Source organism: Typopeltis vanoorti, chromosome 17, assembly GCF_054136105.1.
Source record: "Typopeltis vanoorti isolate ZY-2024b chromosome 17, IOZ_Tvanoo_1.0, whole genome shotgun sequence".
Classification (NCBI taxonomy): domain Eukaryota; kingdom Metazoa; phylum Arthropoda; class Arachnida; order Uropygi; family Thelyphonidae; genus Typopeltis; species Typopeltis vanoorti.
This window is the reverse complement of record NC_143565.1, coordinates 19,807,576-19,824,684: the sequence shown is the minus strand read 5'-3', so window position 1 is coordinate 19,824,684 and position 17,109 is coordinate 19,807,576. Positions and strand designations below refer to the sequence as shown.

The 17,109-nt window shown below is 33.9% G+C and overlaps 1 protein-coding gene across 2 annotated transcripts in view; it reads right to left on the bottom strand.

Annotated features, from left to right (window-relative positions):
- Positions 1-9,489: 9,489 nt before the first annotated feature.
- LOC150097208 (lysosomal alpha-glucosidase-like) overlaps positions 9,490-17,109 on the bottom strand; it is a 139,507-nt gene continuing 131,887 nt past the window's right edge. For both annotated transcript variants that reach the window (XM_090407491.1, XM_090407492.1), the window contains exon 18: positions 9,490-14,155. In XM_090407491.1, coding sequence (XP_090263617.1) covers positions 14,096-14,155 — 60 coding nt within the window. In that variant the 3' untranslated portion in view covers positions 9,490-14,095. The remainder of the gene's footprint in view (positions 14,156-17,109) is intronic.

Genomic DNA, 17,109 nt, shown 5'->3' with positions numbered 1-17,109 from the left:
TTTTTTTTCATGCATTGCATTTTCCATTAAAAATTAAATTATTCTTATCATTAGGCAGTTTTTGTAGCTTCTATATCTCTAGTTAAATAGCTCGTAGCCAGTAACCGGCAACTTATATATCTGTAATTCTAGTCTGTGCATTTTTGTATGTTTTGCGATTTTTACTGTGTTGTTAATACATGTATTTTTCAAAGTGTACAATTTTATATAAAAATATGTGTTTCGAGTTTTTAACCTTTAAGTTTTAACTACATTTAAAAAAAATGTAAGGGGCGCTCAACTTAAATTTTCATTGGGGCGCCAGAACCCCTAGAAACGGCACTGTTAGTAGGGGTTTATGTGGACCAGATTTTTTGTTTGGGGAGTAGTGAGTGAGTGGAATGGATTGCCAGAATTGGTTGCGAGTTCCCCGACGGTGATTGGATAGAAGGAGAGATATATGATTTGTGTGTATGATGATTGATTTGGGTCTTCCGCAATCAGTCTCCGGAGACTGATCGTAAATAATAATAATAAAATTCATTTACCACAAAAGTTACAAGATTACGCAAGTACCTAAGATAGAAATATTTTAACTATAAATATTTATCTTAAGTATTTATTTAAAATTCTCATTATATATTCAGCTACTGGATATGCTAAATGCTAATAATACATACGGTCTTGCATTTGATCAAAATAATTAGTATCTCAGACTTCGACCGGTGTTTAGACGAATCTGTTTAGTTTGTTGATTGACAAACCAAGTTTACACTACGAATGACTTTATCAACTCCATATGGGATGGCTAACAGAACTCACTCCACTTGAATAAACATAAGACTTTTCAATTTCCGTCTTGTTAATTAACGGCAAATATGTCTATATCTTATCTTACAAATTCTGCTACAAAAGACACTCGAACTCGAAATTATAGCGAAATATTTGGAGTTTTTAATTCCCCTAATCTTTATGGCATGCTAAAATTAGTTATGTCTTCAAAGATACTCTTACCATAATATACAATTAGTGGTGAGGCATGAAGATGACGATGATGAATCGTCGGAATATGTAATGCATAACCAGCAATAACAATGTAAAACTCACCCACCTCCTTACGACAGTCTCAAGCTGTTAGAAAGGAATTTTGTCACAGAATGATATTCTAAGCTGTTCTTGAGCTAATAAAGCTCAAATCAATCAGTCCTTAAAAGGAGTGAATTTTTTCTCTCATACAATTTAAATTATATCACTATTTGACAGGAAAACACACAGTCTGTGAAGAACTGCTCTGAACAGATTTTTTTTTGAAATATTAATACTTTATTCCGAATTCCTGAACCACTGTTTAAACCAACTTGAATTATTTCTATCAAAATTCAAACTATGTATTGTCATAAGTCACTTATTTTTTTGTGAGTATTAGCAATTAAGTAAATTTATTCATTTCTTAATAACTATATCTCTGGTAGAATTAGTAGTATCACAGAAAAAGCTTAGTAAGTTTTAGAGAAGAAAACAGTCGACGCCAGTACCTTGCTCCATCGCTGACTTCCAGGATGTAATTCTGCCAAGGTGGTCTAGACTAATGCTGAACATTTATGATCTACTTGAGAATGGCAAGATGAATGCAAGGGATTATTTCAGTCAAAGGAAGCATAACATGCTACTAAAACTAGGTAGATGGTTATAATATTTTGGCTTATGAATGTGCATTATTGTCTGAAATAATGCAAGGTCTACAGGCGATTTTCATGAGTTGAGGATTGAAAACTCGAGGTTCCAGGAGTAAAATAAAACCTTACTATTGCAGACGACTAACTCAGAAACAGGCCGAAAAAATAAAGCCTAAGGCAAGTTACTCTAGTCGGTAACTAGAATCGAACAGTCTTTCTTCTGGCGGTCTAGCACTACAGAAGCAAATATCCTTTACACAGAGATTACATAGGACTTGCTTATAGTTTGTAATTGCAATGTTTTTATATATCATTACTTATTTTTTGTCCAGTGAACAGCATTTCGAAATACTTCTCCTTTTACAATTCAAAGCAAATATGAAAGTCAACATTTACAAGCTCTCTAAGATTGTCGTGAATACCATATGAAAACATGCTTGCTATTTACCTACTTCCAGTGAAAGGAATAAAGTAAACCGTTGATTGTGGATACATTCTTACGTAATCATAGTCATGAAAACTAGTGCCTTATCTAAGACGCTTCCTCGTTGCTAAAAATTCAAGGTCGCTAAATTGAGTATGGTGTAGATGAAACATTCAAAATATAACAGGCAAACCGTTCAAAATTGAAATACTTCCTTGTGACGCTTCAAAACTCAGACAAGCATACTGAAACCGCTGTTTTGAAGTGCAACACTTATGCCAGAAACTATATATATATATATATATAATTATTCAATATATTTTATAATCCAGAGCACAGCTACTAATGTAAATGGTTTACATTAGGGGAATGATTTGATAGCCATGCACTAAATGCATGTCAATCTTGATCGGGTGTTTTAACAAGGGAGCTCCCACATTCACAAGGGAATTGCTCTCCAGTAGATGCGATACATCAAGACAACGCACGGGGATAGAGAGAGGGGAGGGGACTATTGGTAGCCAAAACAGCACGTGCGCAAGAATCGTATCGGTCTGGTTGGCCAAATGGTTAGCTTATCCGCTCTGCGTCTAATAGGCTGCGGGGTTTGAATCCGCCATGGGCATGGATGTTTGTGATTGTCTTTAGGTGAGAGATGAACGTCATTGCCTGGTGTGAGACCACCTCCCCGCTTATTGGAGGCCTGAAGTGGCTTAAAAAATTCTATGGAGTAAGCAAAAAAATGAATAAAAAAATATAAAGAATACAAAAATTATAAAAAATTTCAGATTGAAAAAAAGTTCTCCCACAATGGACTTAAAATCGACTGTGATAATGGTATGATATACATATGGACTGGCCTTCTATAGTACATTTACATTGAGTGGTGACGTTTTTTTTTTCTTTCTCATAAATATGGAAAACCTGTTTTAAGAGTACACATGGAACCTTTTCCAGCCACTTCAGACCACCAATAAACAGGATGGTGGCAATGGTCTCATGCAGTCTACGAAAATCAATTCCTACCTGAAAATATTCACAAACATTCGTTGCGACAGCGGAACTCGAACGCACAATTTCTTGGCTTGAGAGGGGAAGCACTATATGCTCATGAACTACAAATAATTTGTACCGTAAAAGCAAAGAAAGTGAGTTGACCCCTTACATTTTAAATGGTAATTGTTATTTTCCTTCCTAAAATCAGTAAGAAGTTTATATATATATATATATATAAACTACAGAATGCTGATGTTAAAGTGAGGAACCAGAGCTGTACCAACCCGAGGGCACACACCGCACCCGGACGACATTGATAGAATGGCATTTTATGTAGCTAATATTTAATTTGAATTATACAGTGCAGTATTAGTAGCCGATAAAAGTTTGAACCCGGGCGGCAAATACCCTTAGCGTACCCCTGGTGAGGGCTACAGTTTCATTCATACTTCTTCCCTTCAAGACTTACACCGAGAAGGCAATGAAACATTAGAATTATCGCTATGTTATCTTACTTTATTACGTTATTTTTACTTCATTTACCAAGAATATCATGTTGCTTCTTAGTCAGGATTCTCATAATACTTTGAGGAGTTTTGTCGACATCAGCCCATTCTGATCATCCCAGCAGGATAAGAGTGCTATGGAAATCGCTATGTGGTCTTCTCTGTTAGTATGGGCTTGATTGCATGTTTTAGAAACGAAAACCCGTGAATGCAGTTCTTTCTCTGTAACCCCTCTCAATTGTAAAAATTCCTCACGTCATGACGAGGTTCGAACTAACGACTTTTCCAACCACGTAATTTTACTGCTCGTCCTTCCGACTACGCTACAAAGATATTTTCCCCCGTTTCTTATTGAAATTTTGTGATTTATTAAATTAAAGCTGTTTCCATTCTACTGATAATGTGCCGAATTATATAGATTAATGGCTAAAACAGAAATTTGTAATCTGAAAGATTAAGTGATATTCTTGATGACTTCGTTGACTTATACTACTTCATCGAAACAAACGATTTTAACCCACACTACTACAGTACGAAATGTTCACCTTTGGTAGGTGACTCACATGAAGGAAATAATAACACGTGATTTTTACAAAAGAAAATGGGATGAATTATCAGCTTTCAACGTTCAGAACAGTAAACAAACTGTAGATTGAATTGGGGGGGGGGGGAGTAATGCATTGCTCATGTTATTCTTAGAAAATGAAACTTAAGTTTCTATGTAGCGGGTGTTAATGATTTATTTTTTATTTTATTTTTTTATGTGTGCACAAGACTTTTAATCAAGTAAGCAGGCTGATATCAACGCTCTTGGAGTGTTTACTGAAGATAAGTGATGCAACATGTCAATAATGCATTTCAAAGAACGGAATGTCCCGGTGTGTGTGTGTGTGTGTGGTTTAAATACAACGGACTTCTGCTTTACCATGTTCTGTTAAATAAGATATACTTAAAAAAAAAAAGATTCTATTAGAAGTTACATTTCGATGTTTTTTTGTTTCGTTATCTTAATAACAGATAATAATGGCAAAACGGTGATGATGGCTTCTTGAACGAAAACATTGACTTGTCTTAATGTCAGTTCTAAAAGCCAGATGTATTTCTTTTATGTTACAAATATCGAGCTTAATCATATGAACACTATGTTGTCAAAAGTGCCCGAAAGAGCAACTATTTGCCTTTTAAGTCGCTGTCAATACGTTGTCGGGGTCTTTTCGCTGCTATTACAGACATTACCCTTTGTACTCTCCACTAAGTTCTGGTAAACTACTGCTGGAATTCGTTTCCATTCTTCCTGCAGTGTGGCAAACAGCTGACGAGTATCACAGTAGTTGGGCGAGTACGTCTGACACACTGTTCTAACAATTGCAATGTGTCAATGAAAAATATTCTTTGCTATTCTTCTGCTGAATATGCCTGCCCAGTATGGTCGGGATCCTGCCTTGCTGAAAACTTGACTCAGCATTGAATGAAAGCTGCCGCTTAATTACAGTGTGCCTGAAACTAACACCACTAAAAGACCTATATACTTTGGCTGGTATTGCACCCCCTTCAATTCGAAGATCTGCATTCTCAGCTGATAAAAGAAGCAGACAAATGAATGATGAACGCCAACCACTGTTTGGCCAGAAATCAGTGCCCCAAAGACTAAGATCTTGACATAGCTTCCTTCCTGACAACTGTTGAACTACCTAAAAACCTCCAAGACAAGACTTCAACAATGGCTTGCACTATATCCTGAAAATAATACTGGTATTCCAACAGCCGAACATCTCCCACATGGTGCCCACTTGGACTGGAATACTTGGAAAAGCTTAAACAGACTCCGGATGACAGAAAGCTGCAAACAAAACCTCATCAAATGGGGCTACCTCACTAGCCCAGACAATTGTGTGGGACAACCCAGTCCATGGAACACCTTTCTTGTCGCTTTCTTCCATTGCCTTGTGCAAAAGAGGATCTTATATCCTGCACAGAATAAGCAGTTGATTGTGCAAGATACTAGAGGAACATCTGACCATGTTTATTGTATATAAGTTATGTATAGTTTCCTTTTTTTCATATTTAATTATTCCCTGTATAATTCACCTACCAAATCTAAGCTAATCTCATTGTAATGTATCCTAATTTGTTGTAAATCATGTTGTACCACTTACTTACTACTTGTGTTAGGATATGAAATAAATAAAAAATGAAAAATATCAAATACAATAAAAAAATAAAAAGATCAGTGGAGAGCAGGTCACAGCTCATCATCATCAAATTCCTGCTATGTACCCTCAAGGGGTGTACAGGATATGATAGTACTACATGAAAAATTTACATCATTACTAACTTCCTATCTATCTACAATTTTCCTCCAAATCAGTCTGTTGCCTTTCAAGACTCCAGTATTATCAGATCTTTTATTTCTGTTTTCTAAGGTACTTTTTACTGTATCAATCCACCTATATCTTGATCTTCCTCTGAGTCTTTTTCCTACCAACCTGGCAGAGTACACTTGTTTTGCTAATCTTTCCTCGCCCATTCTGTTTAAGTGACCAAACCAGCTGAGATTAGTTTTGCTAATGTATTCCTGGATACTGACAATGTCAAGTTCTTTCCTAATATCCTCGTTTTTAATATGATTACCAGTGATGCCATCTGTTGATGCCCCTAATCTTTCTAAGGGCTCCCATATCTGAGGTCTTTGGTCAAGTGTTTTACTTCTGACCCAGCTCTCAGATCCATAAGTTAAAACAGGTTTGAATACTATCTTGTATACAGCTAGTTTAGTGTTCCGACTAATTTCTCTTATTCCATATGAATTTATTCAATTGATTTCCTACCTTACCAACTATGTTGATTCTGTTGTCTATTTCCATATTTAATTTACCATCTTTACTAAAAATTGTGCCTAAGTAGCTGAAATGTTTTACTTGTTCCACAGGTTCCCTGTTCAGAACACAGTTGACATTTTCAACAATTCTACCTATTTTCATTGTCTTTGTCTTTTTAATACCGACCATCATACCATATCTATTACAACAGTTATTCAATTTAGTCATGGAATCCTGCAAACTTTTAGCGGATTTATTCAGAAGTATAACATCGTCTGCATAAAGCAAAGAGCTGACATTAACATCTCCAATTCTGATATCATGTTTAATACCACTTTCCTTCATAATGTGATCCATATAGATAATGAATAACAGAGGGGATAATGTACATCCTTGTCTCACACCAGATTAACATTAAACCATCTTCCTGTACATCCTTCAATTCTAACTGCCAACTTACAACTCAAATACAGACTAAGTATTGCTTGATATAACGTCCCATTGACAGCATATAACTGTAGCGTATTGAATAGCTTCTCTCTTGGCACCTTGTCATATGACTTTTCCAGATCGACAAAACTTAAATACAGATCTTTGTGATATTCCCATGCTTTCTTGACTATTTGTCGTAAAGTGAAGATCTGATCCTGACAGCCTCTATTTGACCTCAATCCAGCTTGTTCTTCACCAAGCCTTTCTTCCACAATTCTTCTCAACTGTTTCTCAAGTATACTTGCATAGATCTTGCCAGGAACACTCAGTAGGGAAATACCTCTGTAATTATCACATTCAGTTTTATTTCTCTTTTTATATATGGGCACTATTAGAGCTCTACTCCAATCATCGGGAATTCGTCCCTCTGTCCAGGCTTTCTGATCTATGCAGTGCAGCCACTGTAAGACTCATACCACCATACTTCAGCATTTCTGGTCGAATATCATCTACTCCTGCTGCCTTTCCACATTTCAAGACTTTGATGGCTTTATGCCTGTTGAGTGTTTTTTACCACTCTGCTATCACTGCTTGTTTCATTTAGCAATTTTTGGAAGTAATTACTTCATACTTCTAGGATATCTTTTTCTCCTGTTTTCATGTCACCTTTATCATCTCTAACTCCTTTTACTGCACTCTTCCCTCCATTTCTAAGCTTCTTCAACAACCTCCAAAATATCTTACCACTTCTTGATATTTATTTTCTATGTTTTTGCCAAAGTTCTCCCATGACTTTTGTTTAGCTAGTTTTACAGTGTTTTGCTTTCTTACATTTATCTCTGTATTCTCTAAGAGCAAAACCTGACTTATTTGTCAAGAACTTTTGATATGTTTTCTTCTTTTCCTTCACTGCTTCTTTAACTTCCTGTGTCCACCATAGAGTTCTGATTTTTCTATCCTTACAGACAACCTCATCACATGCCTCTCTGGCTGAATCAATCAGGGTTTTCTTCAAGGCATGCCACTGAATCTCAAAGTTTTGGTTCCTGTTCTCAAACTCTTTCATTTTTTTTCCAATAATCTTTGTGTATGTTAGTCTACAGTTCACATCTGGGAGCTGCTCAAATTTTATTCACTTTAAAACTTTCTTACATGTTATTCTTTTCAATATGAAATTCAATTTTATCCTGCTCAAGACTAAATAGTGATCAGTTCCAATTTCAAATCCTCTGTACACGCTGGTGTTCTGCACCAGGGAGAAAACATTACTATCAACAATAACATAGTCAATGAGACTTTTCTTATTCCTTGCCTCTTCTCTCCATGTGAATTTGTGCACATTTTTATGTTGGAACATGGTGTTAGTAATAACCAGTCCATGTCCTGAGCAGAAATCCAACAGATATTTGCCATTATTATTAGCTTTGCTCTTTTCTCCAAATTTTCCCAAAATATTTTTGTATGTCTCACAATCATTTCCTACTCTGCTATTTAGATCTCCAACAAGGACCAACTTTTCCTTTTTCATTGTGTCAGTTGCTTTTTCTAAAGCCTCAAAAAATTCCTCCACTTCTACCTTAGTAGAACCTTCTGTGGGACCACAGGTGCAAATAAGTCTCATTGTCCAGTTCCCCATTCTCATATTTGCCCACATTACTCTACTTGAGACTGCCTGCCATTCAAGAAAATTAGCCTCGAATTTTGTGTTGAATACTATGGCTTCTCCTTTTCCTTGATTGTCATTGCCTGAATATAACATTTTGTATTTACTGCACAGAAAGATCTCACCAGTTTGTCTCTTTTGTTTCAGTCACCCCTATCATGTCGATCTGGTACTTATCTAATTCCTCAGTTAGCTCCATTTCTTTGCCATTCAGGCTTCTTATGTTGATAGTACCGATCTTTAACTCTGGCGATGTTGAGTTGGGGTGTGTTTTCAGGTCACAGCTATCACTGATAAGTGGACTATCAATGAATCAAGGCTTTTTTTGAGGGAAGGGAAGGAAGATTATGATTGACAAGTGCTACCATCTTTGAGCTATGGGAATAAATCCTGAGTTTCCAGGAAGGGAAAACCTACTTGTCTGCAACAAAGATCGACTAACTCAGGAATTGGTTGAAGAAAGGCCTACAAAAAGTTACTCTAGTTGTCTTGAGTCAAATCTACAACATTATTTAGGTGGTTTGATACTAGTGAAAGCAAACAGAATTTCCAAAGGTCTGCACCATCAACCATGATAATGTTTGCAAAAAAAAAAAAAGGAGCTTTGGCAAGTTTACAGTATGTCAAGTTATGTACTAGCTGGAATTCAAACTTTGATACACAGAAATCAAGACCATCTTTCTTTCAAAAGATGATCCTATTGTACAATTAAATCAATGTATAGATGTGCATTTGTATATGTAACTGGTTTTGAATAAAACAAGTCCCCATAAAATTTGGTTTTATCCTGCTTCCCGTTTAGGGAAGGATAGTATGTCCATTATACAGCATACTATATTTAGAAACATGAAATCATTTCATGATGTTTAAAATATAGTATAAAACACATTAGATGTTTCTGTGAAAGCAATTTGACGTAACTCACTGTTTTTCATAATATTTAATATAGCTTTTAAAATGAAATATTAAAAATCTCTACATCGTCATCGCAGATTTGAAAATCATTCATCTTCAATTTATTCTCTGAGCATTAAGAAATAGGATGGTGACAGGCACAGCAGCAACTCTGAAAACCAAGTATTAGCAAGTCACTAGTTACTATTATAAAAATCATTAAGACCAAAATTTGAAATGCTTTATAATTCATCTCTTCTTACTTACAGGCCTTTGTTTAACTGGATTCAAAACCAGTTTCAAATCAAAATACAACTGTTTCTTATTCTGCTGAAGCCCATTCCCTGATAAATTTAGCCTAATTGGACTAAAATGGGAAGCGGGGGTTTACTTTATAGACTTCTGTAGACTGCATGTTTGATTAATTTTGTCCATATCTGGAATATGTGTTTTTGACACTAAACATTTTCTGACCAATCAGCTAAAAAAAAATCGTAGGGGGAGTTGTTCGCGCATATGCTGAGACACCACTACAATCCCCATCATTTTACTGATTTCAAATCAACTTTGGAGCACAGTTGTTTCAAATATAGCTTAAGGTCCTCTGAAAAATTAAGCCCAATCTGACAAGTGAAAGTTGGCCACTCTATAATTGCACAATTGACTGATTTTGACGAAATATATTATTATTATTATTTTATAAAGTAGCTATAGGTCTCCAGAATAATTCAGCCATTTATACTAAAATGAAAGGGAGAGGAAAAGTGAATGAGACTCAGCACCTCTACAGAGTACATTGTTCAACTGTTTAAAAATATATTTCTCTGTTTGACAATATGATCATGAGTAGGGTTGTAAAGGAGGGAGAAGAAAGTAAAATGCACAGAAATCACTAGAGTTCACATGAATTGACTAATTTTGTTTGACAATTTATTCCTTGACTGTTTTACCTACTTCATCTAGAAAAATAAATAACTGATATCCCATAAAAAATATATGTTAAAAAGTAAACCAAGTGCTCAGGAAGAAGTTGGATGCAATTTAGAAGTAACTACTGAACTTAATTTTAATTTTACTTAGTTTTAATCATTGAGATGTGAATTGCAACTTGAAATTCTAGCATATAGTAGCAAGAGCAATAACGGATTTAGTTATTCACATCTGACATCGCTGAATGCTGTATGGTCATTCCCATACCCCATAGGATTTTGGGTGTAAAGCCTTCTGCTAAAAGTAGCAGTTGGGTCACAGATGCTCTTTCCAAGTTTCAAACCCACAGCCTCTTGGCTGGAGAGTGGATATGCTAACCACTTGACCAACTAGGCTGACAATAATAGGATCACAAATAAAAATGAGAAACACAGCTACTTCTAAACAACTAACTTCTTCCTTTTTTCAATACTTGGCTTACTTTATATATATATATGTATATATATATACACACACACACACATATACATACACAGTTGACCCATGAAGAATGCACAGATCCACTTATACGTTGTTTTTTTTTTGAATAAATATACTTGAAATTTTTTTAGAGATTTTGACAATTTGAAAAAACTCGAGACAAACCATGTAGCTTAGAAATATTGAAAAAAAAATTAAGTTAGTTGTCATGAATGCATAAAATATGCACAAATCTTTTATAAAAAAGTTAAAATTTATAAAAACTTATGCACACAAATACTTACAGACCATACATGGTGGCATTTGCAGTCAAGAGAAAATTAAACAAATTCAAAGATGCAGTATTAAATCACAACTGCATAAAATAACTTACTAATTAGTTAAATTAATTATAATTTAAAAAATTACCACACTTTATTCATTAGTATAGGTTAGGCTACCATAAAGCAATGATACTGCTGCTGCTTCATTATTAATGCATGAATCATTATACCTGTAAATAAATATGAATAATTTCTTTTTTGCATTATCTTTTCATTTTTGATGTCTAGCATTAGTAATATGAATAACATCTGCAAGTGTTTTGTATCACATAAGACAATATCGATGCAGGTACTGACAGACATATGATTCATCTTGTAAACAGACCATGTGAACTTATGGTATCGATAAATACAGTACATTTCTGTAAATGTATTTTCACTTCCTTATGATTTTTTTAATAACATTTTCTTTTCTCTAGCTTACTTTATTGTAAGAATATAGAATATAATACATACAATATACAAACTATGTGTTAATCAACTGTTTATGTTATCGGTAAGGCTTCCAGTCAACAGTAGGCTCTTAGAAGTTAAGTTTTCTGGGAGTCAAAAGTTATACACAGATTTTTGAATAATGCAGGGTGTCTATACCCCTAACCCTCACGTTGTTTGAGGGTCAGCTGTGTGTGTGTGTGTGTGTGTATATATAATATATCAATAAATTCAAATAGGACAAAACAGCATTTGCAACACAGATCAAGCAGTTCAAAATGTAGAAACACCTAACTTTTACATTGTAAGTCTTCTTCTGTTTCCTAAACATTAAAAAAATAGAAGTGGATATATTCTGCTGTAAATTAAGTAGCCTATTAATTAAACTCTCAAAATAGCACATACTGCTATAAAAAAAACTCACTCATAATAAAGAAACTCAGTTGGTAATGAAAATGCCCTTTGTAAAGGTTCAAGTCCTGTTTAGGACATAATCAGTCTTTAACAATACTGGCATTCTGATTGAAGGCAAATTGACTAGTCTCATACAGTGACGACAAGATTTTTCCTCCTGGAAAGTGGCTTTTCATCCTGCAAAATATGCAAATTGGCCAGAAAATTTATCCACAATACAGTGGCATCATAGCATTACTAGCTTTGGCTATAATTCCAAACAGCAACTCACAGTTAACAAACTACTGAAAACTGTTGACCAAATCTCATAGTTAAGTGCTAATTGAAAGGACATTCACTATAGCAAACCATTTACTATAAGAAACTATTCCTGTGATCCTATGAGCTTACTATAGTGAAAACTGATTGCATTTGCACAGCTGTAAGTTTTACTGTATATTATATGTTAATAATTAATAATAATTAATATATTCTAGCATATCATTTTTGCATCACATAAGCATCATTACTTTTCTGTGATACAGTTTCTACATATCTAATTATTATTCCACCCTACTTATAAAAAAAAGTCCCCGAATTCCTAAGTCAGAACTAAGACAAACAATGCTATTAATATTATTCTAAATATATTGTTTTGTTAATTTTCTAATGCTTTTATGGGAATCAGTATTTAAACTAGTAGGTCTGATTACACTATAGATTTATGTTGATGCATTACCAAACAAGTAAATGATAAGCATAATTCAAAAAACACCTGAAATAACACAATTAATATAAGCATTTAAAAACCACATGAATAGTCTATACATTTTTCTAACTACTAGCAATTGGACAATACATAATACATTCAAATGCTGTTAAGCTGAGAACATGCAAATGTAGATTATTTGCTGGGAGCATTTAAGATCTTTATTTTACAGTATAACACTTTAAACATGCAAATTAAATATGAAAATACAAATTTAATTTCAGTTTGCTGAAACTTTAAAAAATATTAGCAACACAGACTTTGCATACTATATCATATGTTCAAATTATAAAACAATATTAAAATATTCGCAGGAGAGTGATCATCCAGCTTTTACTGATTCCAGGCTATTCAATAATGATACAAGAGAACTTTTGCTTTTGGAGAAATTGAATCAAATTCCACACGCTAGTAATAACCTTATTAATGATTTGTATATTTTATGAAATATTTATTATATTTCTGGCTATAATAAATATTTATAAAAGTGCTTTTGCTTCTCTACTTTGAATATGGAACTAAAGCATGGACAGTTTATTTTTTTTTTATATATACATAAAACTAACAGAGAACCTCCAGAGCTCATTTGATGTCCTTTGGTTAGAAAGAACTTGGGAGAAATCTTATCTAGAATGTGAAGAACCATTATAAGTCCTTTTCACATGAAGCTGAGTTAGCTATCCTCATACCGTGAAGGGATTTTTCTCTGGTAACTCAGGTTTTTCTTCCACCCCAAGACTACATGCAGTTGACAGACATAGCAAACTATGCAGATAGAATTACTGCCTTGAGTAGGTTTCTATAAACTCAAAATTTGTTATTTGCAACTTTGCTATTAGAGCCCTCAAGCCTAATATCTTAAGAGGAAGATAAAGTTAAATCCACAAATAACCTCTCATAAAACTTTAACATATTTCCACCAGATCTAACAAAAAAAAGTTTCTAACAATAAAAAATAAAAGAAAAAAATAAATAATATACAAAAATAATTCTAACAAGTTTTTCATAAAAAAATTCTCTTTAAGTATTATAGTCTTCTCCATCCACATATTTATACTTACAAACAAACTGAAGTGTATCTGTATAAAATTTGGTATTCAGAGTTTTCTAACTTCAACAACCAAATCTAACTTTGGTCAACTTTTACATAAAGCAGCTTAAAATGCTGCATTACTTAAAATCCTGATGATTACTAAATTTATGCATAAATTTTACCTTTTTTGATTTTTTATTATTGTTTTTTTAGCAAACAGCCGATAATGAGTAATATCAACAAGTATGACTTAGTACATAATTACAAGTTAGTGTGTCGAATATAATAACAAGGATAACGGACATTTTTTACAGACTCTTTGGCATAAGGAACATCATATGTTGCATCAGTGCCACTTAACAGTTATTGGTTCCAACAGTGATACATCACAATTTATCCACAGTACCTAAAAAAAAAAAAAAAAGACGACGACAAATATTTCATTTTTTAAAAAAATTATGAAATTATTAAACTTTTCTAATCTGAATCACTGGTATTCATATACAGACATAAATTTTAAAGTTCAAAATCAATTACTGTAATATTTCAAATTCTTATTCAGCGCTAAAAATTATAATTATATCTGATTTAAAGCTATCAATTATATTAAGATTAACCACAGGATAACTAACATGTAATTTATTTATTTGTTATGATTGTAATTTATACAATCATAACAAAATATTATCATCATCCTCATTTAATCTGTTGGCCTTTCTTCATTAGAACTAAGCTCTTCATGTTTTCCAGTTATTGGGAAAATATTTTCTTTATTTCAGCACTAAATCCCTGCTCTTTCTATTTCAGAACACCCAAGTCAGAATAACTGTAGCACATCATTTCCCAATGATGATGATTATTATATTTCTAGTTTTTGCTTGAGCATGTGTATTCATGCAAGAACATGACAGTGATATCTTGGTATAAAAAAGTGCCATAATCCTTACTCTGCAAAGGCATTACAAAAACAGCACATAAAGCGAGATTAGTTTTCCAAATTTGAGTTCTCACCTTAAAAGCAGTGTTACTGCACAATTTTCAAGTAAAACTCTGCAATTTTAGAAGGCTTATCACATCCTCATTTAATCTGTAAGATATGTGCTGGCGTTTCTTCATTAGAACTAAGTTCATGTTTTCTGATTATTGGGAAAATATTTTCTTTATTTCGGCACTAAAGCCCTGCTTTTTCTATTTCAGAACACCCAAGGCAAACTGCAGCACATAATTTCCTAATTATTATTATTATTTCAAGTATTTTATATTTTACAAGTATTTTGTCACTGTTATTAAAAAAGGAGCATTTATCCAAATTAGTTGAAATTTCAAGATGCCTTTGGTACAGTTTCCTGTTTTATGGCAGCCAAGTTGCACCTCAGGGAAATACTTGACACCATCAGCAATATCCCTTTGTCCATGATACTGAGCCTAAAGAAATTGCAACATTTTCTTTGACCACCATGGATCATTCAGTGTCTCCTTATTTATTTATTTAGTGTATGGGAGAAATACAAGAAATGATTGAGCAAAACTATATACAGGATGACAGTCCAGTTAACTAGTTGATGGCAATGTCTAGAAGTAAATGCAAATTCCTGAGGCCTCCAGGAAAGGAGTGTATGGGGCAGTCATCAGTGATATGATGTTTGCACAGCACCACATGCAAATGAGTGACTGTGAAATTCCCCACAGATGTAATGAGTGGGCATAGTAGCCTTGTCCAGTCCTAAATATGTTTAGCCCACCCCAGAGGTGTCAAGGTAGATTGAATCATGGTGGCACAATGGTTGAATCTGTGATCAGGTACTTGATACTTCATTCCAGAGTCTTCTCCACCAGTCCTGGAGCCCATCATCTGGTAATGCTATGAGCCATATGGGAAATCTGGATGCAAGCATGCTGGAAGTGAAGAGATATCTTGATGAATAGGAATACACATGTTATTTCTGCTTTTCTTTCTTTCTTTGATGATAGCTTATTCTCTTCTGAAGCATGCAGGTGTGATGTGGCAAAGAACAGGTAACCGTGAGAGAGTAGATTGTAAGGCACCAGAAATGGTTCTCATCGTTATGTTAAGCTGTGTCTACAAGAACTATGTGGTGACTTTGGCTCCACACTGGAAAACAATACTCTGCAACAGGGAAGACTAAAGCCAGGATTACTGTTTTAAGAGTCGAGGCATTACAACCTAAAGTTATGCCTGTCAGTATGTTTATGACCTGGCAGATATCTTTAACTTAGTTTTTTCCAAATGTTTTTGGTACATTAGACTACAGTCAAGTGTGACACCAAGATAACAAGGGTTACTTTCATGGATTAGAGTCCTGTTTCAGAAGTTTATTTTTAGTTTTCTATGAGCCTTGTGGTTATTTAGGTGGAAAGCAGAAACAACAGTTTTGCTGGGATTAGGAGATAGTCCCCAGTATTCAAAGTAATTTTTAGTGAGCACAGATCTTTACTCAGTGTTTCCTTAAGGCGAAGGTAGTCTTGGGTGACAATAGCTATGCTACCAGCATAGGTAAACTTTCGACTAGCTGTTGGAGGGATATTCCTTTAGTACAGGTTGGTTAATTGGATGTGTTAATTTCTTATCTCTAAGAAATTAACATATCCCCTAGCAAAATAGACTGCACCAGATGTGCATTTTCTTCTCAAGAAACCTAGATTTTAATGAAGCTATTTTGCTGATATTTACTCAAAACATCTTTTGGTGGACTTATCACCTTATCTTTCATACATGTTAAAACATATGAGTACATATTTGCAAAAAAACAAAGTGATCACGTGGCATGATTCATCTTTTCTCTCTAACACACACAGTTTCAGAAAAGACACACAATCTGTATAGGCTGCTGAGATGTTGCCGACAATTACTCAATATTTCTCATCTATGATCTCAATTGTTTTAAATTACTTTTTTCTAGAATAAAATAATAGAAAGGGATAGAAAGAAAATTAAATTTGTAAAATACTGTATGTCCAGTATTTTACAAATTTAATTAGGCTGTCATCCTAATGGCAAGTGTGACAGTGAGTTTTAAGTTAATTAGCCACCTTGATGGTAGAACAAAATCACTTTATTATTATAAACCAATCAGCAAGAACTTACTACTATACTAGCATAATGTGAATCTAACTGTACTTGATTTTGTTATTAAGATATTATGGTCAGCCAACAGTGGTTAGACCATTAAACTGGAGGAAACTCTCCAGAAATGAACTAATATTTGCTGAAAGATGTTTTTGTAAAATGAATTAATTTGCATTTGTATATAAACAAGTTTTTTTGTGTGTTAATTTTTTTTTTTTTTTTTGAGAAATATATAAGAAATATAATGCTCTCAGATGAAAAGGATAAAATTC